Genomic DNA, 23517 nt, shown 5'->3' on the forward strand with positions numbered 1-23517 from the left:
CCTAGTGTTGCGTGTGTTGCGTATGTTGCGTTGCTCTCAGTGGTGTCACTTTGCCTTGCCTTGCCTTGCCTTTCATTGACTCGTGTTGCGGTTTCGCTCATTCTCGGTGAAACCCGAAATGGGTGGAATGGTAGCTCGACGTTCAATTGAATTGTTGTGTGTTTGCATTTGAGTGATACCTGTTATAAAGTGCAAAGTGTCTTGTGTTGCTTTGCCTTTGAGTGACACCTGTTACAAAGTACAAAGTGTCTTGCGTTACTTTGCGTTGTTTGAGTGATACCTGTTACAAAGTACAAAGTGTCTTGCATTGCTTTGCCTTGTGGTCCGTTGTGTTATATTGCCTCGCTTTACATTGGCTAGGGTTGTGCATTTGACCGCATCCCGGTGACACCCGGGCTGGGTTGGATTCACAATTCGAAGTTCGATGGATTGCGCAGTTGCGTTGTTTTTGCAAGCCTTGGGTTGGTGCGTCTGTTCTCCTCTCGGTCGACGGATTTTGCTGTGCTTTTAACGACTCTACACGGTGAGACCCTTGTTGAGTCATGAGCGGCCGATCAACTCCCAATATTGTCAATATACTTTTACTGAATTTAATTAAATTATTACAAAATGTATCATGCGTATGTTTAACTATCGTTGTAAGTATCAATGCATATTCTTGATGAATAAAGAGTGTTGTATGAGATAATTGGTTTTTATTTTGAGTAATAAAATAAACAAAGGGCCATAACTCAATCATAAATTGTTGAACCAGTCTGATTTTCAGGGGGACACAACTAGGGTACCAATACATCATTCTGAAAAAGTTTGGTCAAAATCCCCCCAGTAGTTTCTGAGGAGATGCGATAACAAGAAATTGCTAACGGACCGACGGACGGACGGAATGACGGACGGACGGACCACAGACGCAGAGTGATTTTAATAGCCCATCATCTGATGATGGTGGGCTAAAAATTAATACCTACTGACAGTAATACTGCTGACCTGAAATACTGACTATAACAGACTACACACCTACAAAATATTCACCATTCCAACAGATAAGCATTTATTCCATTACACAGATCAGCAACTATATACTGTGAAATCATTTAATTTCGTGGGCATGAAATTTCGTGGCTTTGGTCAAAATGGCAATTTCGTGGGGATATTAATTCATGGATTACAACTCTGAACATAAAGTGAATGGGATTTTTCTTGTTTATTGGGATTAAATTTTGTGGATAGACTCAACTATGAAATCCACGAAAATTAGTCCCCAACGAATATTACTGATTTCACAGTAACAAGACCTACCTGTCCATGCCGTAGGGCAGCTTGAACTTCCTCTAGAACCTTGACTGGTGCCCAGCATTCTGCAATTAGATTGTTCCTTGAGAAATCAAAGTTACACATGTTCAATGTGTGATAGATCGCCTTGATTTTCTTCACTTTAATGATCCAGTTGTGTATTTCTTTCTGCGCATTCAACAGGACACGGTAACGATGTTCTTTGGTCTGTCTCAAAACCTGGAAAAAAACTAGACAATAATGTATGTGGAATCTTCTCGATCTTATATGTCTAATACATGTAAGTGAAGCTATCAAAATCAAAGTGGGTATAGAAACACTTATCACAATCTCTATAAGGTGTAAACACAAAAACACTGACTAAAATCATTCAATTTCGTGGGCAAAAATATTCTGATTTGGGCAACTGATTACATTGGGGGGAAAAATTTACAGATTTAAATTTTTTAAGACATAATAAAGGGAAATTTTGCTTTTTTGTCTGAATTTAATTTTGCTGATTGTCACAACCATGAAATCTTTGGAAAATAGTCTGCCACAGAAAGTAATGATTTCACAGCGCAGTAATATGAAGGAAATGACAATGCAGGTAACACTAAAACTTCAGAGGTAAATACAGGCCACACTTTGGAAGTTAGCAAATTCTAGTAGAACACCATAAGAATTCTACTTTCAGAAACAATGTGGACACTTAAGCATGGAAAAAAAAAAAGCTTTATGAGGAATTACAAACAAAACAGAACATAACAGAAGGTACATACAATAGCAAGGTCATCCAGTCTTGTGCTAACACCATTCAACATTTCCTGTCTTTCTTGTGCTGTCTCTGGGCAGGGGTACAGGGTGGCACGAAATCTACATGCAACAAAAAATACTTACACATATAACTGAGACATGACTGTATAGAAACGATAAAAGATGAAGTGTACTGAAACATGCCTAGCTTCGCCACTCTTGTGGTATGTAATTATTATGAAGCAAAAACTTGTTATATGATGTCCCTAATAAAACAAGAGGACCATGATGGTCCTGAATCGCTCACCTATCCCCACATGACCCAGTGTTGAACTGAGTATGACGTCGTTATTTCTATTATTTGACATAGTGACCTAGTTTTTGAGCACATGTGACCTAGATATCATCAAGATAAAAAATTCTGACCAATTTTCATGAAGATCCATTGAAAAATATGGCCTCTAGAGAGGTCACAAGCTTTTTCTATTATTTGACCTAATGACCTAGTTTTTGAAGGCACGTGACCCACTTTTAAACTTGACCTAGATATCATCAAGGTGAACATTCTCACCAATTTTCATGAAGATCTCGTGAAAAATATGGCCTCTACAGAGGTCAGAAGGTTTTTCTATTTTTCGACCTACTGACCTAGTTTTAGACCGCACATGACCCAGTTACGAACTTGACCTAGATATCATCAAGCTGAACATTCTCACCAGTTTTCATGAAGATCCGTTGAGACATATGGCCTATAGAGAGGTCACAAGGTTTTTCTATTTTTAGACCTACTGACCTAGTTTTTGACCCCACGTGACCCAGTTTCGAACCTGACCTAGATATCATCAAGGTGAACATTCTGACCAATATTCATGAAGATCTCATGAAAAATATGGCCTCTAGAGAGGTCACAAGGTTTTTCTATTTTTAGATCTACTGACCTAGTTTTTAACCCCACGTGACCCAGTTTCGAACTTGATCTAGATATCATTAAGGTAAACATTCTGACCAATTTTCCTGAAGATCCATTGAAAAATATGGCCTCTAGAGAGGTCACAAGGTTTTTCTATTTTTAGACCTACTGACCTAGTTTTTGACCGCACGTGACCCAGTTTCAAACTTGACCTAGATATCATCAAGGTGAACATTCTGACCAATTTTCATGAAGATCCATTGAGAAATATGGCCTCTAGAGAGGTCACAAGGTTTTTTTATTTTTAGACCTACTGACCTAGTTTTTGATCCAACATGACCCAGTATCGAACTTGACCTAGATATCATCAAGGTGAACATTCTGACCAATATTCATGAAGATCTCATGAAAAATATGGCCTCTAGAGAGGTCACAAGGTTTTTCTATTTTTAGATCTACTGACCTAGTTTTTACCCCCACGTGACCCAGTTTCGAACTTGACCTAGATATCATCAAGGTGAACATTCTGACCAATTTTCATGAAGATCCATTGAAAAATATGGCCTCTAGAGAGGTCAAAAGGTTTTTCTATTTTTAGACCTAATGACCTAGTTTTTGACCGCACGTGACCCAGTTTCGAACTTGACCTAGATATCATCAAGGTGAACATTCTGACCCACATTCATGAAGATCTCATGAAAAATATGGCCTCTAGAGAAGTCACAAGGTTTTTCTATTTTTAGACCTACTGACCTAGTTTTTGACCCCACGTGACCCAGTTTCGAACTTGACCTAGATATCATCAAGGTGAACATTCTGACCAATTTTCATGAAGATCTTGTGAAATATATGGCCTCTAGAGAGGTCACAAGGTTTTTCTATTTTTAGACCTACTGACCTAGTTTTTGAGGGCACGTGACCCAGTTTCGAACCTGACCTAGATATCATCAAGGTGAACATTCTGACCAACTTTCATAAAGATCCCATGAAAAATGTGACCTCTAGAGTGGTCACAAGCAAAAGTTTACGGACGCACGCACGCACGGACGGACGGACGACGGACGCCGCGCGATCACAAAAGCTCACCTTGTCACTTTGTGACAGGTGAGCTAAAAAGTAAAACAGAATACAATAACTGAAATACTATGTAACACATCACACAATGGCTGGCAACAAATTACAAACTAAACATTGCCTCTTACCCTTCACAGATTTTTCTGACCCTCTGTTTAAGTTGTTCTCCCTGGAAAAATATGATGAACACACCCTTGTGTATAGCATCACCCTGAAATAAAATCATTCAAATATGAATTTCTGTTGTCCTGTCATTGTTGAGTATACTCCCTTTTTAACCCTTACCCTGCTATAATGAACTTGTCTGCCATTCAATTTAGACAGCACCATTAACTGTTAAAGGGGGTGCTTACCAAAAAGATCTGACTGAATGGCGAACAGTGCAGATCATGAGCAGAATTTTCAGTGAAACATGGCCTTGCTGTAAGGAGTCACAGTAAAAACCAACTAACTTTATCCAAAGTACAATGTTACACTGTTTCAATTCTTAAAGTAAATTAACCTATAAAATTCTTCAGCCCATGCATCTAGGAGAATATTTAACTCACCTCGAAATCAGAAAACAAGAATTTTCATAAATTAAACATTCAATATGGTGATTAAGAAATGACTGCTGGCAGAAAAAGCTGTAATGGATTTATTTTCTTTTCTGTAAAAATATAACTAGAGATTACAGTGTGTGGATCTTCGAGGGGATGCATTATTTCCTCATATCGCAGAAAGACGTTGCCACGGCAAGCAAACCACAACATTCTTTCAAATGAGGGAACCTTCTCTCTTGGAATCACGCCTGCAATGAACCTGAAATACAAACACAACATTTCACTGTTGATTATTAAACACTACAGACTAAATAAAACAGAAAAACAAGATGTCATGATGGCCCTAGTTTAAGACCTCATGTAAGCCAGTTCTGAATTTGACTTAGGTTTCACAAGCATTCTGGTCCTTTTTAATATGGAAAATGAGGCCTCTAGGGCGTTAATAAGGTTTTCCTATGACCTCACCAGTCCTAGTATCTTTCAGAAAGGGCCATAATTCAGCCAAAATAGTTGTCAGAGTTATGTACTCTTGCCTACAGATGGAAATCATGATGATAAACAAGTGTTTAAAGTTTAAAAGCCATATGTCAAATAATTTTGACAAAACGTGGACATGTACAAAAACAGAACCAATTTCCAAATCAAAATGGGCCAAAATTCAGCCAAAATTAATGATAGAGTTATGTACACTTGTCTACAGATAGAGGCTATTATATTGAACAAGTTATAAAAGTTTCAAAGCCATATGTCAAACACTTTGCACAAAATATGAACTGGTACAAAGAATTTAACCAAGATTTCTAAGTCAAAAGGGGCCATAATTCAGTCAGAATCCTTGATGGAGTTATGTACTCTTGCCTATAACTGAACATGGTAATGGTTAACAAGTGTTGAAAGTTTCAAAGCTTTATCTCAAAAGACTTTGTCAAAATGTGGACTGGTATGAAAAACTTAACCAAGATTTCTAAGTCAAAAAGGGGCCATAATTCAGCCAAAATCCTAGATGGAGTTATGTACTTTGCCTATAACTGGACATGGTGATGGTAAACAAGTGTTGAAAGTTTCAAAGCTTTATCTCAAAAGACTTTGTCAAAATATGAACTGTTACGAAAAACTTAACCAAGATTTCTAAGTCAAAAGGGGCCATAATTCAGTCAAAATGCTTGACAGAGTTATGTACTCTTGCCTACAACTGGACATGGTGATGGTAAACAAGTGTCGAAAGTTTCAAAGCTTTATCTCAAAAAACTTTGTCAAAAAGTGGACTGGTACGAAAAACTTAACCAGGGTGTGACGCCGACGCCGACACCATGGTGAGTAGGATAGCTCTACTTATTCTTCCAATAGTCGAGCTAAAAATTAATAAAATCTTTCATTTTTATTTTGCCTTCACTTCTCTTTTGCATTTATCTAAATTTACAACTTTGTAAGCTTAACTGTTTTTGAGGGTCTGAGTGTTTATCTGGATAGTTTTTTCTCTCTGTAAAATATCGATTTTTGAAAATGGGAATCGATAATTGATCGACAAAAAAACATCGTTGATACATCGATATCGTTTCTATCGATGACAGCCCTATTCTGTGATGCGGAAATTATGTAATGCCAACATAATTATTAATAATCATGTGTACTGTGTACAACACTGCATCTTAAGACATCAAATTTCTTTTACCTTGTGTTTCAAAATAAGATTAACATTTTTAAAAACATCCTGGTTTCATACTTTTAGAAACATTTTGCATAAATCTTCGCCTTGGTGTAAAAAGTGGATAACTGCTTCCTTATGTCAATGCAGTTATCAATTTTTGGCACCAAGGTGACAACAGAAAGAAAGAAATGTGTTACCCAAGTTGTACTGCAGTGCCAGTTCTTTCCTCAGGTACCAGAGCATGCTGAGCATCATCCACAATGTTGTGATGTCCATGACCATGCTGAAAGTTGTAATTTACATCATCAACACTTTTAACATCACAGATTTTCATCCTTTATGCAACTGCTTTCTATGTTGTGTAAAACAAGTTCATTTTTGTTGCATAAAATATACTTTTTCTGTCAAAACTCTCTCAAAGATTTAAATGTATTTCCAGCACATACCATGTTCAAGAAAGTAAATGTACTTTGTCATGGATTAAAAGATAAGTTAATTTGATATGGGTTTAATCCCATTTAGTTATGTAGCAGTGGTGGGGTAACCTGAATGGTTTTCCTGGATTCTGTACCAGTACTGACAGTTTCTCTACAAGTAAGTTACAACTTCCCCACATGAATCTGAGGTGGAGGACAAGTAAGTTCTGTCAAATGGTCACAGAAAACACCACCTTGTTAGTGGATCAAATTGCATCCTCTGTAGTGGTAGTTCTGTATACCTACACAGGTTACCAGGGTCATAAAAAAATAAATGAATAAAAAAAACAAGTATCATTTATACCATAAAATAATTTCAACCACATAACTGAAAGATATTTCTACTTTGTAAGGCATATTAGTAGAGCTTACAGCGTTTGAAAAGCTAGTAAATATGATATGTATGTTAAAAACGATGAGGAAATGGTTTAAACAATTCTTGCTTAGGGCAGTTAGAACACAGTCTTATGCCTGATGTAAAATACAAAATGTACTAAAATCACCCAAAAGCAATACACTATGGTTATAAGAAAACATAAAACAGTAAATTAAAATCAACTATACACTGTGAATCAGTTGCCATAGTATGATAGTTATTAGTACTTGTTCTAGTCTATATTATATAATATTCAACTTGAGCTATCACTAGGAAGATTAACACCAACAGACACAGAAAGTAAAACCTCTGCATGTCAAATTGGTTAGGTAAACAACTGATACAAGTTTCATCAAAAGCCTTCAAGTGGTTAAGAAGATATGGACCATACAAAAAATAAAGTTACTTTAGCTTAAACCTGTAAGTATAGCCTCCACTTTAGATTTTGTAATCTCAATCCCTTTGGTACCATGAAGATTAACATTTATATGCTATTGTAAATTATAAAAATTCATGAAAATGGTTTCAGAGATATTCTTGCAGAATGGAATGACAAACAGACAGACAGACAAACTGCCACATGGCTCCAATATAGCATCAGTGGTACCTTTGGGTATACATATGTTCACTTTATTGATCTGAGGTAGTTGTGACTTCATACAAAATCAATTAAATATAAAGAAATAGAGGATAATTGTTGGTTTCGGTGTAATATCACGTTATAATTTCACCGAGTGGGCACCAAAAGTGATATTTTCACGAGTGGCGCAGCCACGAGTGAAAATAACAACTTTTGGTGTTCACGAGTGAAATTACCGTGATATTACATCGATACCAACAATTGTTCTGTTTATTTTATGTCTAAAACTCTACTTTTGTTGTGTTTATTTCAATAAAATGTCGAAATTTGCGGGAAATTTTATCAGAAGCATAGCAAAGATGACGTCATTTTAACGACGTCATCGTCATATTGTTTCCGGCTTTCTGTACGCTCGGTAAACTTTTTGACATTAATCCGGGTATCAGATTTGATAATTTTCACTGAGTGGCCAGTGAGTTTATCAGGATATAATTCACCGTTATATTTCGATAAACCACCGAAAAACATAAAATAAGTACTTCTTAATTTTAATCCCCTGTTGGCAAATAAAATAGCAACATTTATGCAAACAGCTGAACTCTGGACATTACCTCCCAGTATCTAAATTAAACCATACAACATTGCACATTGCAACTCAACAGTAATGCCTATAGAACACTTAAAGCATTTGTAAGTGAATTTTGCAGCTAAGGAGAAACAAGGGTACCCATTGACTACAAATTATTTACATTTTATACTGAAATAAACCCCAGTGACTACAAAATATTTACATTTTCTACATAAATACAGCTTGTTAGATACACACAGAAATTTCTTTTGATAACAGACATGAAAGAGGCTGTTAATCAAGAAAGCACAAAAAGCTTTGAAAAATTGAAACCTGACAGCAGTGATTCATAATATAAAAGGTTTAGCTGAAACACATATGTTTTGTGAAAATTTCATTATTAAGTTTTCTCTTCAAGTTAGAGTCTAAGATAATAATAATATAAGGAAGGTTCTGATTATTTTGAAAAAAACTAACTGGTACAGGCAGATATATACATGTAGGTACACCAGATTTACAGTTGTATACACCTTTATAATTATTATATATATTAAAGCTGTAATGGTTTCAAGCATGTTTGGCTGTGTTGGATCTAGAGTTGCACAGAAAAATTTTAGATCATATACTAAGCAGTTTTTCAAGCTTGTTGGTGATGGAGGATGACCCCAGGTAGATCCACTGATGTTCCATAAGACAGGATAGTTTTGTCATAGTTTCAAGCACCTAAATTGTACAACTTTTAAATCCATTCATAATCCTTTTTTGTCTATTTCAATAAAGCTTTGTTTTGGTAAAATAAATACCACTGCATTCAGTATAAATAAACAAGAACAAAATCACAAACACAAAATTCTACTTTTCAATAAACATAAACTGATATAACTACACACAAACTGAAAATGAAAGAAACATTTCCGGAGTTAAACAAATTAGTTTGTTAGAGCGGAAATTAATATATTCACAGCAGAATACAGAATGTGCAGTTTATTACCTACCTCCGGCTGGTAATCATACTGTTAGAGAAAGCAAATATTTTTCTTAGAAAAAAACATGTAGCAAAATTATCTCAATTTTATTGTTTTAACACAACTCAAAGTTTATTCTGACTAGTTATTCTGATACTAGTAAACTTTTCCCATGAAAAAGGATGGTCACAATACATTTAAAGGTCAAATCTGCATCATATGGATCAAGAGGCAACCACCTTATGTGCTAAGTCATCAACACAACTTAGGTGAGAACCAAGTTTATGCTTAACTGTAACATTATCTCTTGATTTTTTACACAATGACTACGAGAACAGGAATTAACAAGAGCTGTCCGTAAGACAGCCAAGCTCGACTATTCGACATATTGTCCCAGAAGCAGGAAAATATTACCCAAAAAGGTTAAATATCAAAAGAGTTTTAAGTTCAAAAGGGGGAATAATTTGACCAAAATGCATATCAGTTATGGGACTTGCTGCTCTTAACTAGTTTTATAACCTCGAAGGCACATGTGAAGTTTCAATTCAATATCTGCATTAGGTTTGGAGACAGAAACTTGCATGTAAAACTTTAACCAGAATTTTCAAAGTCCAAAAGGGGGCATAATTGCTCAAAAACATGCCAGAGTTATGGGACTTGACCAGTGAGGTAGTAATTGATCTAGAAAAAGAAAAAATAAGTTTCAAATCTATATGCCTTTTAGAAATAGCTGTATGTACTTGCACGCAAAACTTTAACCAGAATTTTCTAAGTCCAAAAGGGGGCATAATTGCCAAAATGAAGGTCAGAGTTATGGGACTTGCTGCTATCAACTAGTTTTATAACCCGAAGACACATGTGAAGTTTCAAATCAATATCTGCATAGTTTTGGAGATATAACTTGCATGTAAAACTTTAACCAAAATTTTCTAAGTCTAAAAGGGGGCATAATTTGCTCAAAAACATGTCAGAGTTATGGGTACTTGACCCAGTGAGGTTGGTAATTGATCTAGAAAAAGAAAAAATAAGTTTCAAATCTATATGCCTTTTAGAAATAGCTGTATGTACTTGCACGCAAAACTTTAACCAGAATTTGCTAAGTCCAAAAGGGGGCATAATTTGGCCAAAATGAAGATCAGAGTTATGGGACTTGCTGCTATCAACTAGTTTTATAACCCTGAAGACACATGTGAAGTTTCAAATCAATATCTGCACTAGTTTTGGAGATAGTAACTTGCATGTAAAACTTTAACCAAATTTTCTAAGTCCAAAAGGGGGCATAATTTGCTCAAAATACATGTCAGAGTTATGGGCTGACCCAGGAGGTTGGTAATTGACCTAGAAAAATGTAGTAATAAGTTTCAAATCTATATGCCTTTTAGAAATAGCTGTATGTACTTGCACGCAAAACTTTAACCAGAATTTGCTAAGTCCAAAAGGGGGCATAATTTGGCCAAAATGAAGATCAGAGTTATGGGACTTGCTGCTATCAACTAGTTTTATAACCCCGAAGACACATGTGAAGTTTCAAATCAATATCTGCACTAGTTTTGGAGATAGTAACTTGCATGTAAAACTTTAACCAAAATTTTCTAAGTCCAAAAGGGGGCATAATTTGCTCAAAATACATGTCAGAGTTATGGGACATAACCCAGAGAGGTTGGTAATTGACCTAGAAAAATGTATGTACTTGCATGCAAAAACTTAACCAAGGTGTGATGCCGACGCCGACGCCAGGGTGAGTAGAATAGCTAGACTATTCTTTGAATAGTCGAGCTAAAAACTTACATATCCTTTATTTGTTAGTTTTATTGAGTTTTATGCAATTATTCAGTCAGTTACATGAACCAGCGCACAGGATCCGAATTAATTTCTTCTCTGCAATTAACAATCAATTAATTTCTTCTCTGCAATTAACTATGAATTAATTTCTTCTCTGCAACAAATATACATGTACAACTTCCACCAATGAATGAGAGGTGTAGCACGACTTATCTTTGATATAATGTTCTGGGCACTGAACTGAAAGTCTTATGTTTTACCTATTGCAATCTATGTCTTCAGCAGATACTACTTGAATAGATAAGTTAGACTGTGTTCTGGGCAAAATGCTAAAAAACTGCCAGGAGACCAGTCTCAAACATCAGCGTCTGACTGGTTACTTGTATTTTTTTCTAAAACAGCTGAAGTACATGTACAACAATGAAGACCAGTCTCAAACATCAGCGTCTGACTGGTTACTTGTATTTTTCTAAAATAGCTGGAGTATATGTACAACAATGAGGAGATTCAGATACATACCTCCCGAAAGAATGTTTGGGTTTTCATCAGGACCTCTCGTAATTCAGTCAGTTCAAGGAAGTTCCGCTTCAGTGCTTCAGCATTTGTGTTAACCTCACGTAATTCAGTCTCTATCTTTTCAAATGTTGCCTGATCAAAGAATGACAATAATTTTCAATAACTGTGTGTGTTTAACCTTTAGCCTGCTGGCAGCAAGTGGTTTTGCCTTTGTGACCAGTGCAGACCAAGATCAGCCTACACGTCCGTGCAGGCTGATCATGGTCTGCACTGTTCGCTATTCAGTCAGTACATTTTCAATGAACACCCCTTTGAATAAGAAGTGGTACTGCCCAAACTGAATGATAGACCAGTCCATTTTAGAAATCTAGCAGGGTAAAGGTTTAAGGGATACACAGGCTGAAGTTGATGAAAAATCATTGACAAATTCTTTTTAATTATTGTGGAATTGATGTTTCTTATATTTCACTGTCATGCTTCATTAAAGTAAATAAATATTTATTACTTTGATGACCTACAAATGTAACTGTGCAATGTTTGTTAATTTGCTAACCTGACCTACACATGCCAGGTTAAGAAAACACAAGAAAATTGCTAAAAAATGTCACATTTCACTTTTTTTAAAGCTATTTGTTTTTACAATGGACAAAGTAAGATAATTAGAGTTTCATGTACAGATTATTGATTATAAAGACAATTTGTCACATGTTTTCGCGACTTCACATACAGTCATACAGTGACTATCATAGCAAGATTGCATCCACTTGTTTTATATTATACCAGATTTATTATACCCGATATATATAGCCCCTTTTTCATGATAAACAGGTGCTTTACAGTAACAATGTCAAGTTTTGATTACCTTTGTGGCTGCAACTGTGTAAACACATGTGCAGTATTTAAAGTAGTGCTTTTGTGAGAATGCATGACTTGTTTTAAACATAAAACTGAAAGCCCTATGGGTTCAAATATCACAGATATTTTTTGTAGAGTACATGGATTTAAATCAAAATGATGACTGATGATAGAAACATAATGTTAATTTCTTGATCTAAGATGCATAAAATTTAAAAGATGGCTTATTCCGAAGTTTAAGCATGTTTTTAAAAGACTTCACATATTTCCTTAAATGAAGCAATATTCAGTTAAATGATACACACCTCAAGATCAATCATTTCTTTTGGTGCCGGAGCTTTAGGATTGGAGTCCGAGTCCGGTATCTTTAGTTTATCCTTCTTCAACTCTTTCTCGATATATCCTAAAATAGAATTGTAACTATATTCACAGATTTCTTTAAATTTCTTTTATTTGTTTTTTTGGGCTTTACACCATCTTTAAACAGTATTTCAGTTATGTAATGGTGGGCAGTTAACCTAACCAGTGTTCCTGGATTCTGTACCAGTACAAACCTGTTCTCTGCAAGTAACTGCCAACTTCCCAACATGAATCAGAGGTGGAGAATGAATGATTTCAGACACAATGTCTTTTATCATATCATCATAGAAAACATACGCACAGCCTGAGGATCGAACTCACGACCCCGAGAACCGTAGATCCGCACTCTCCCTAATGAGCTAAGAGGGAAAGTGCCCGATTTCTTTAAAAGTGAATTTACCAGCAAAGTGCAACCTATCTAGAGTGAACTGGTTGGACCGAATTGTGCTTGTTGTAAAGAGGCTGTGTTACTCTGGGGGCATAAATTTACTGTCTATAGTTCAACCTAATTTTGTTTTGCTAAAGTCAAATCTTAAAGAAACAACTATGAAAATTTATTGCTGATGTCATGTAATAAAACACTTACTGAATGGCTTGCTGGTACAGCAAAAATTATTAGCCCTTAGTCATTTGGACCTTGAGCAATACTTTTGACTATTGACCAGATAGCAGTTCAATAAGTGTTTACAGTTATATTTGAAAAAAATATAATGCACAATATAATGAATACAACACCCCCATCCCGAAAAAAAGCAACAACAAACAATGTGGTTGTTTCCTACTGTTTAATAACTGTTATGAAAATTGAGACTCTTGGTATGTACTTTTAACTAGAATACATGTGTATTTACCTTTGAAGATATAGAACAAGCTTCTTGAAATATAAAAAAACACCAATGTTTATTTTTTTGCTTAATTCAGACAAAGAGCAATGTACTTCCAAACAGTTCACAGAAATTGTCATATTTAAGTTGAAATAATGCAATGTATTCAAACATGATTGACAGAACTTACTCAATTTCCTCTCCATCTCCTCACATCTCATTATTTCATTGACAAACTTCCTTTGAAAGGCATTCACTTCTGGGTTTAACTGAAAATAAAAACAAAAGAAATTTAATTAATCTTCCACTGCAATAGACAGACAGTTAAAAGGCCTTTTTTGTTGGCCTGGTCATTTTACCATTAGTACTGGCAAGGCTGCCAGCATGTCTGTACTGATTCTTTTTGTAGCTCCAAGCAGAATGCATGGATATAAAATCCCATTATTGTTTAGGCAGTATAATTTAATCAACTGACATTTTGCAAGCCAGCAGATTTTAAATAATGTTGTCCACGGTGAGGCTTCAAACCAAAGCCTTGTGGAGCAAGAGATTCAATTTCAAAGCCAGTGACAATAATCATGGAAGTAGAGTCCCTGACTGTTGCATATTTAATGTTTTTCTAGGCCTTTCCAACATGACTTAGTGCCAGGCCCCTATCCTCGCATGCCATAGTGCCTTCCTCCAATGCAGCAGTGCAGCATGTGGCTCTGCTCTGTACATACAGTCCTGTCCTCCATCAGATATGAACTGGTGACACCTGACTGTGCATTTCAAGCATCGCATAGAGTATAGTGATATGTATTGAGTGATGTTACCATGCACATAACGTGTTTTCAGCTACCCCCATTTATTAGGTCCCAATGGTAATCGCTGAAAATTAAAGTGTTTTTCATGTTTCCACTTCAGATGTACCGACATTTGAAATAATAAAACAAAAAGTTCCATAATCACCAGCCTTGATCTTTTTTTCAGAATGATGTCAACCATAAAAGTCTTACAATTAAAATATATAAAAGAAATCAACGAAAACTTTATGACGGAAAAGGTGGATCAAACATTACTAAAAGGTTATGTGAATACACAACAAGGACTTGTCACTGTCACAGCTTTTTTGTTTGTTTTAATTTAATTATTCAACTTACATCTTTAAACTGGACAAGGCCTAGTTCTCCGAGTTCAGACACACAGGCATAAGCAGCTTCAGACTGCAGGAAGAGCTGACACAGAGTCATCTCTTCGCTGCGGAACATCGCACCCATCTTCAACCTCTTTTCAGATCACCTGAAAGTGACAAAAGAAATTTTATTGAATTTGTAGAATATGAACACTAATTAGTCATGGATCTCAACCATAGTGTTTTGGTGTCTTGTAAGTACCCACCAGAATCACAGATATTAACTGTTTCAAAAAAATTTGGACAAAGTCATAGAAAACTGAATTGTTCACAAACATAACTGGAGATCAATTATTTCTCTTGATTTGTTGTTGTGCGATGTTGACTGAGTATGGCTTTTAATGCTTTAAGACTGGCTTCCATTTAATTGATATATTGATAAAATTATTTCACTACAGACATATTTTTGAAAGGCAATAGAACAAAACTGCCATTATTCCTTGTGGCCTAGACATCACACAGAGTTTACATCACTTTACAATTTTAGTGGTCCTGTGGATGCAAGTATTAAAAAGCTAACTTCAGAGTTTTTTTTGAGTTACGGGGAATAGCGTATTGTTAATAAAGCGGTAGAGCCTTTTAAAGGTAATGTCCAAGTAACTTAGTAAGATGTAAAAGTTTAACAATTATCTATTCAATGTACGTGTAGTAAGAATTATAAAATAGTCACAAAAATCAACAGTCATAAAGTATTAATTAAAATGTCTAGTTATCACTGAGAAACTTGTCACTAAAAAAATATCACAAAGTTAATTTTATACACAGAGTTGAAATGAAATTCTGTCTGATTTTCCCCTAAAATGTTGTAGCTTATATACTAAACTTTAGAAAGATAATATCTGTTTTACACCTTAGTATGTATTTAACAAAAAAGTACCTATCAATAATTAACAAACAAATTCGATGAATTGGTATCCCCCGCCGAAAGGGTCTGTGGTGAGGAATGGCAAAAAAATATATCTGGCAAAAAGTTAAGGATGTTAATAAGAAGCAAATAATTTCATTAGTCAAAATCAATTTAACAGAAGACAAATGTTTAATTAAAGAGTATATAATAAATGTATGATACTTTGATCCTGACTAAAGAATTTATTTTGAATGGGATAAGCTTACTGTAATAAGCTTAGCTTTTAAAATTAAATGCAGTTAACTGAAAAAAGGTGGGGGAATGGTACAACTCGCATGTTGATAAGTTTTCAAGGAAGGTTTGAAAAAAATCTAAAATAAGGCATGAATTTTTTTTATTTTTTTAGAGGGGGGAGGGGGTGTGACCAAGGCAAGTTGGTGACCAGGTGTGGGTGAACAACTTCACATCTTAATAATAAATGTTCAGGGAAAAGAAATAAAAGAAATTTAATGAAATTCTGCCAACGGTAAGTTTGTTATGTACAAATATGTGGATTTTTAGACAATTAAAAGGCAATAACTCTGAAGTTACAAAAGAAAACCCTACGGAACTGTGTGTTCACAACCACATTATAGTGCTCTAAATTCTGTTTAAGTTTCATAGTTCTAGGTCAAATATATCAAAAGTTATGATGCAGAAATTGCCATATTTATAGTACCCTATATAGTTAACACTAGAAACTTTTAAGGGCCTAACTCTGGTGTTACTTGGGCAATCTGACTGAAACTTGATAGGCCCCATAACCTCATAGTGGTAAAAGGTGTATATGATGTTTGTTTGAAAAAAAAAACTGAAATAAGGAATTATTTTTTTATTTTTTTTTTGGGGGGGGGGGGGGGGGGGGGGGGGGGGGGGGGGGGTCGGGAGGGGATGTGATCAAGGTAAGGGGTTGACCAGTTGTGGGTACACAACTTCTCATGTTTACAATAAATGTTCATGGAAAAGAATGAAAGAAATTTAATGAAATTCTACCAAATGGTAAGTTTGTTATGTACAAATATGTGGATTTTTATACAATTAAAGGGCAATAACTCTTAATTTACAAAATAAATCTGAACGAAATTGTGTGTACACAACCACATTATGGTGATCTAAAGTCTGTTTAAGTTTCATAGTTCTAAGTCAAATATATCAAAAGTTATGATGCAGAAATTGCCATATTTATAGTACCCTATATTCTAAGTTAACACTAGAAACTTCAAAGGGCCATAACTCTGGTGTTACTACGGCAATCTGACTGAAACTTGGCGGGCCACAAAAACTCATAGTGGTGAACAAGTGTATGAAGTAATAGATAAATATTCCCAACCATTTTCTAGATATGGCTCCGGAAGGATGGACAACGCCAAAACTATATCCCTCCGACTTTCGTCCGGGGATAACAAGGCAAAATCAAAGAAAGTGATAACTTGTCAATATAGGAAAGCCTTGAGCTAAAAGTTCATTGTTTGAGAAGGGATGTCAAATTAAGTGTAAATCATAATAAACAAGAACAACTGAAGTGTTCCTTTAGTTAGATTGTAAAAAAGATGTCATACGGCTTAAAGCTAGGAGAAGTAGATGAGAATTAAATTTTGACATTTAGACTTTTTTAGTAAAAGTTATAATTTATTAAGTACTGGGTTAAAATAACAACAACAAAATATAAGTTTTTAATCACAACTGTAATTTTCTGCTTGAAACTATGAACATTTTGATACCGAATCTGTCATGATTATTTAAATAATTAGCATTTTCATATTCTGGATATCAGAGGCTAAAATGTACTTCATAATACATATGCCAATTTTTGGGGTTCATGTCTTCAGTGTATCAATGTTTTTCGTTAATCTTTCAACCATATACGTACTTTGCAGACAGCAACACTGTTCATGTGTAATAAAACAAGAGCTGTCCGTAAGCAGAAATATTAGCTTACTGTTAGAATATCTATAGAGTTTCAATCCAGTATGTGCATTAGATTTGGAGATTGTTAACTTGCATGCAAAACTTTTAACCAGAAGTTTTAAGTTCACAGGGGACATAATTTGGCCAAAATGCATGTCAGAGTTATAGGACTTGATGCTATAACCTAGTTTTGTAACCCTGAAGATACAGTAAAGTTTCAATTCAATATGTGCATTTTGTCAAAACACAGACTTTCATGAACACCTTATCAGTACATGGTAGACAACTAGCTACACTGTGTATTCATAAACCACCCCAATCAATATTTACCTGAGGTATTTAACGGGGATGAAATGACAAAATAATTGAGGCACCGTGCCGGATATTTAAGCAATGCGGGAAGCTGTATTTCGTGTTTGAAGTGCCCCGTTGAGGCTGGGGAAGGGCCTATGTTGGTAAAATTTTAACTTGGGTTTTCTTAGTCCAAAAGGGGGCATAATTTGGCCAAAATACATGTCAGAGTTACGGGACTTGACCCCGTGAAGTTCGTAATTGACCTAAAAAAAAATAAGTTTCAAAGCTATATGCCTTAAAATGATAGCCATTATGTACTTGCACGCAAAACTTTAACCAGAAGTCCAAAAAGGGGCATGATTTGGCCAAAATGCAAGTCAGAATTATGGCTCTTGATACTATTGCCTAGTTTTATGACCCTGAAGATACATGTGAAGTTTCAATACAATATCTGCATCACCGGTTACTTTTTGAGATAGTAACTTGCATGTAAAACTTTAACCAGGATTTTCTGAGTCCAAAAGAGGGCATAATTTGGCCAAAATATATGTCAGAGTTATGGGACTTGATCCAGTGAGGTTGGAAATGACCAAGAAAAAGAAAAAGTAAGTTTCAAAGTTATATGCCTTTAAATGATAGCCATATGTTCTTGCAAGCAAAACTTTAACCAAGGTGTGATGCTGACACCAGGGTGAGTAGAATAGCTAGACTATTCTTTGAATAGTCAAGCTAAAAACTAATATTATGTAAACAGCAAATTAATGCAGAATTTTGAAAATTTATGCAGACTTCAGTAATGGGTTGCTAGAACTCTTAGCAATAGGTGATGTTGTAAAAACATGAAATAAAAACATGTCAGGTCAAAATTATCTTAAACTTTTAACATTTTGTATTAATTATTATTCTGGTGCTATAATGAAACAACTGAAAACATGATTGTTACATATATAAATGTATATTTAAGAAAAAATTCAAAACTTCTAAATTTCATGAAGTAATACCTGCCAACAGCAAAGGATATCACATCTACAGAACATATATCAGAAAAAATGTCTTCTGTGGCCAGGTTTTTTATCAAGAGAGGAAGGGGCCCAGGCCTGTGATTTGGGAAAAAAATTGGCTCGATATTTGGGCAAAGGGGAATAAATACCCTGATGTAGAGTCAATTTTTGGCAAAAACTGCATGATTTAAAAGACATTTTCTGAGGCGAAGGGGCCTGTTAATGGCCCCTATTATAGAAAAAAGAAAATCCCTGACGGAAGGAGCTGTATAAAGGGATATAATTGGTTCTTAAAGAACAGGTAGCCAGACTTCCGACAGACATGACCGGAAAATTTTGATACAGTCCACTGTTTCTTAATCAGGATGCAGTCTGACTGACGGCATTTATCATACCCTGAGAATTGCAACATCTCCGCCAAAACATCAAAATGGTGTCACTAACATATTATGTCGGAGAAGAAACACTAAATTGACGCCCAACAATTGTAGTGAAAAGAAAAAAAAAATAAGTAAAAAAAAAAAAAAGAGGGTTGACCGAACATTTAATGAGAAATGGACTAAAAATCGCACCTGGCTCATATATGGAGAAAAGCAACATATGCGGTGCAATGACATTTTTTTCGATCCGACAGAATTTTAGGCATTGTCTGGCCATTTTTTGAAAAGGCAGTGGCTAGAGAACCGGAATCGGTTCCCTAGACTGCAAACTTATTTGTCCGGAACCGGTTCTTTAAGCAAAATACCGTGCATAGGCTAGGGAACCGGAATTTTATTTCTATGCATAATACTGCCGAAATCCACTTTGTTTCTTTTGGTAAGTATCATGTGCATGTTCTAATCTTAATAAGTTAATTAATTTTACCATTGCAGCAAGCTATGCCCTTTTATTTGTGTTTACTGTGTCTCCAGAAGTGTACTCGCAGCATACTGTCTGCCATATTCGAATTATAAAATAAACTAGACTAAGTACGAATGAATGCGAAATCGTCAACACTGGAGCCGAAATAAACTTGAAATTTAAACTTTAAAGGTATAAGACAATAAAAGAAACGATTAAAACAAAATAAGTAGTTTCAGTATTGATTACATATCTCTGAACGTGAAATGCCGAGGTGTTACAAATCAGTATTTAAAGTGATCAAAGAATATGTATGAAGTTTTAAGGGCAATTAAATTAGTTTGTTAATCTATAAACATGTAATGACGCAAATACAAACCAATAATATATAATTTACATTTAAAAATATTAAAAATAGTAGAACATAGTGTTTTATAGTGACAAGAGTGTATGTCAAAATTAATAAGATAATAATAGCATACTTACAAGAAACAAAGGGATTTGACAGTCATTATGCATAGAAATAAAATTCCGGTTCCCTAGCCTAGGCCATAATTAAAAAATGGGTCACACATTAAACCGGAATCCACCTAAAAACCGGAATACACTTTCTATAACCGGAATACACCTGTATTTTTTCAATTAAAGGTATTTTTGAAGGTTTTTTGATATAATTCAATCATATATATCATAAATAATCAACATACCAAAGGAAAATACAATACGTTCACGCAGAACGAGTTTATAAGAGATTGAAATTCGGCGACCGCGCGGGAAATTACCATAACCGAAATACACCCGTATTTCTTCAACAAATGCTATTTTTGAAGTGGTATATGACTGAATTCAATAAAATATATCATAAATAATTAATTTTCAAAATGAAATTAAAATACTTTTGCGCATTACGTTTTGTACATGATTGAAAATCGGCGAAGGCACTGGAAATTTGCGTATTCGTAAATGAATTTCCATGCCCTAAAATTCTCTAATGTACACCCGTATTTCTTAAATAAATCGTATTTTTAGGGTTTATGATAGAATTCAATCATATCTAGAATAAATAATTAATTTACAAAAGGAAATTAAAATGCGCGTAACGTTTTATAAGAGGCTGCAAATTTGTTGCGCGCACCGGAAATTTGCGCACTCGTGGATGAACCACAATCGCCATAATTTTGTTAGATTTTAACTTAGGTAAGTAAATTTCTTTCAAGTTTCAATAGTCTGGTTCAAATTATTTCAAAATAGTCTCTTTATGCTATAATATAATATTCCTTTATGAAATATAGTGTAACCATATCAGCTTCTTTAATTTGTTATTAAAAGCGAATGTGCATAAACTGACAGGTAAATGTGTCAAACGGTAAAGCGGATATCCTACCTCTATGACCTATTTGCCCTCAAGGAATTTACATTATTGTTTAAGAAGAATATCTTAAAAGTAAAGTGTCGTGTCAAAAATATGTATGTACAATGATGCATTCTATTTACGTTCATGAGGTCACGTAACCTATTATGCCACACTAACCGAAATCTGTTTGCCAAAAATCGTTTTACTCCATTTATCTAAATTGCTGCCGCTTTTTCATTACTGGTTCGAGTCGTAAATTCGGCCAGGTCGTAAATATTCGGCCACCCACTTTAAAGCATTTTTTCGAGCCAGATGCTTGAGAACGCATATGTGTCATCACAAGCACTTGCGTTAGAAACAAAGTCGGCAAAAAACAACACGTTGAGGTGACCAGAGAAAAAGTTGTCATTCCCTAAAGTTGTGTACTCTAAGTAGCAAATATTTTGTCTGGCGGTTCGCGTGACGTCATCGCACGCGCTCGTTTCTGCTGAGGCCCGGCAAGGGTTAATTCAAATCTAAACTTTATAACACGAAAAGAACATGCGCTAACTAGCATAAAACGCGTTATTACCAAGAAAACGAATATATTGTCCCTCGACGTCATTGAATGTCCATGTCTACGTTGTTTTTTCACGTTGACGTCGTATCCTTTTGAATGATCCTTTTCGGGGCCGTAAAACGTTTATGCTTTGCCACGGAACGCGCATATATAAAAAGGTGTTATAACAGCACTTGAGTGCGAGAATCTCTTTAATCTCCTGTTAAAACACCCCCGAAAAGTGACAAAAACAAGTTTTATGCTAGAATGTGTGATAAACAGTGACGTAAAAATTAAACTACGCCATGCTGGTGTGAGAAGGATGACAGGCGCTTTCGAAATCTCTGTTGGCAAATATTTCCCATGAGGTATGCTATTGAAAAATGATTGCAGTTTGTTGAAAAAAGAACAATTTGGCTGTAGCATCGATTTATTTCCAAGACAATGTTGAAAATATAACCAACTTTATGTTTAAAAAGTGGCCGAATATTTACAACCTCTAGAAGGTAAAATGTGGAGGCTAAACCTGTCCGTTATTTTAAGCGCGGTTTTATTGTTTACCATACTGTAAACGGCCGTTAATGATAACAGTCAATGTTGCTTGTATTAAAGCACATATGGTAGAAATTTTGTACAAATCAATCGTATAAAGAAAGAAATATTTATGAAAAACCGCAAAAAGTGGCCGAATTTACGACTCGAACCAGTATTTAAGATTTTTTTATTCTGTTCTTTGTACTTTCTGGTCAAAAGTCTGAATTTTATGTCCATAGTATGTATTATTTATTTACTTTTAGAAGAAATAAGTAATAAAGATCACGCTGTTTGATGTTTTACAAATAATTATGTGAAAATTAGACCGTTTTTATAGAATTTTCCCTACATTACTGTCGATATCTTATTAAAATCGTTATAGAATGCAAATTGTATTACTTCTTAAGCGGTGTTGAAAACTTGAAGCGATAATATTAAAAAAATGAATGCAGTACGCGCGTTTTTTGTAGTGTTGATTAACAAAAGTAACGTCGAGCGATGTAAATTAGATATTACGATAGGTCGCATGTGCTCGTGGAATGGAAAATTACCGGCATGATGTTTTGTATCTTTATGATTCCCGGGTAAATTCCAGTCAATCCAAATAATAAGTTTGTTTGACGTTTTTCACGATGTAATTTTTGAATTTTGGTAAAGTTACGACGTAAAAACACGTTTCCTAAATTTTCGGAGTGAACTGGAATTAATAAAACTGATTTTAACAAAATAAGGAATTCTGTAAATGAAACATGAATACAGAATATTTAATGAAGACACTATGTTATAAAAAGTGAAGAAAACGACTACGATACCCGAGACATTATGATCGAGACATAGTGCATCTTGGAGAGACGGAAGGAGGAATGAAAATGTTTAAATCTACAATACATCGCTGTTTAAGCAAAACATTGAATTAGTATTGATATGTTAAAGTACATGAAAAATAAAAAAATATACTGAATGTACCTGTTTTTCTTCAATTTTTCAATTTGCAATTATAAAAACAAGTATGAAATTAAATAAAAGCTTATCATATTTAACTGCATATACCTTGTCAGACATTATTTGTCACATGTTGCATGTGTGAGCTTACAAATATACTGATTAATTGATATAATCAATAGGTGTGATAATCTAATCAAACTCTATCAGGTCTAATCAGAGGCACGTGTTTGTCACGCTGTATATATTCAAAGGATATTAATTGTGCTTTGGAAATAAGCAAAGTAAACGTTTTTATATTTATATATTAAACATAATAATTCATTTAAAAATTGAACATTGATACTTTTTCTTAATTAATTTTCTTTTTAATTAGTTAAACAAAATGCGAAATATGAAGAAATAATTAAATAATTTCCAATTATAAACATGTGACATGCCCTTTCCGATCATGTTATGTCCTTTCCGATCAGCGTGGTTTATGCCACTCATATTTTGTCTATAATTCATTCAAAAATCAAAATTTGCTATTTTATCATTCATAG

General features: G+C 34.7%; 1 protein-coding gene across 3 annotated transcripts in view; it reads right to left on the reverse strand.

Annotated features, from left to right (window-relative positions):
* Window positions 1-23517, reverse strand: part of LOC123563136 (V-type proton ATPase 116 kDa subunit a 1-like) — a 70667-nt gene that overhangs the window by 43551 nt on the left and 3599 nt on the right. For 2 of the 3 annotated variants that reach the window (XM_045355753.2, XM_045355749.2), the window contains exons 2-11: window positions 14644-14782; window positions 13692-13770; window positions 12623-12720; window positions 11466-11594; window positions 9195-9212; window positions 6397-6482; window positions 4684-4810; window positions 4138-4220; window positions 2052-2145; window positions 1297-1509 (exon numbers count right to left, since the gene is read on the reverse strand). In XM_045355753.2, the coding sequence (XP_045211688.1) occupies window positions 1297-1509; window positions 2052-2145; window positions 4138-4220; window positions 4684-4810; window positions 6397-6482; window positions 9195-9212; window positions 11466-11594; window positions 12623-12720; window positions 13692-13770; window positions 14644-14760 (1044 nt within the window). In that variant the 5' untranslated portion in view covers window positions 14761-14782. The remainder of the gene's footprint in view (window positions 1-1296; window positions 1510-2051; window positions 2146-4137; window positions 4221-4683; window positions 4811-6396; window positions 6483-9194; window positions 9213-11465; window positions 11595-12622; window positions 12721-13691; window positions 13771-14643; window positions 14783-23517) is intronic. The other variant, XM_053529257.1, reaches the window with a different exon arrangement.

The sequence above is a fragment of the Mercenaria mercenaria genome, chromosome 2 (assembly GCF_021730395.1).
Source record: "Mercenaria mercenaria strain notata chromosome 2, MADL_Memer_1, whole genome shotgun sequence".
In the NCBI taxonomy this organism is placed as follows: domain Eukaryota; kingdom Metazoa; phylum Mollusca; class Bivalvia; order Venerida; family Veneridae; genus Mercenaria; species Mercenaria mercenaria.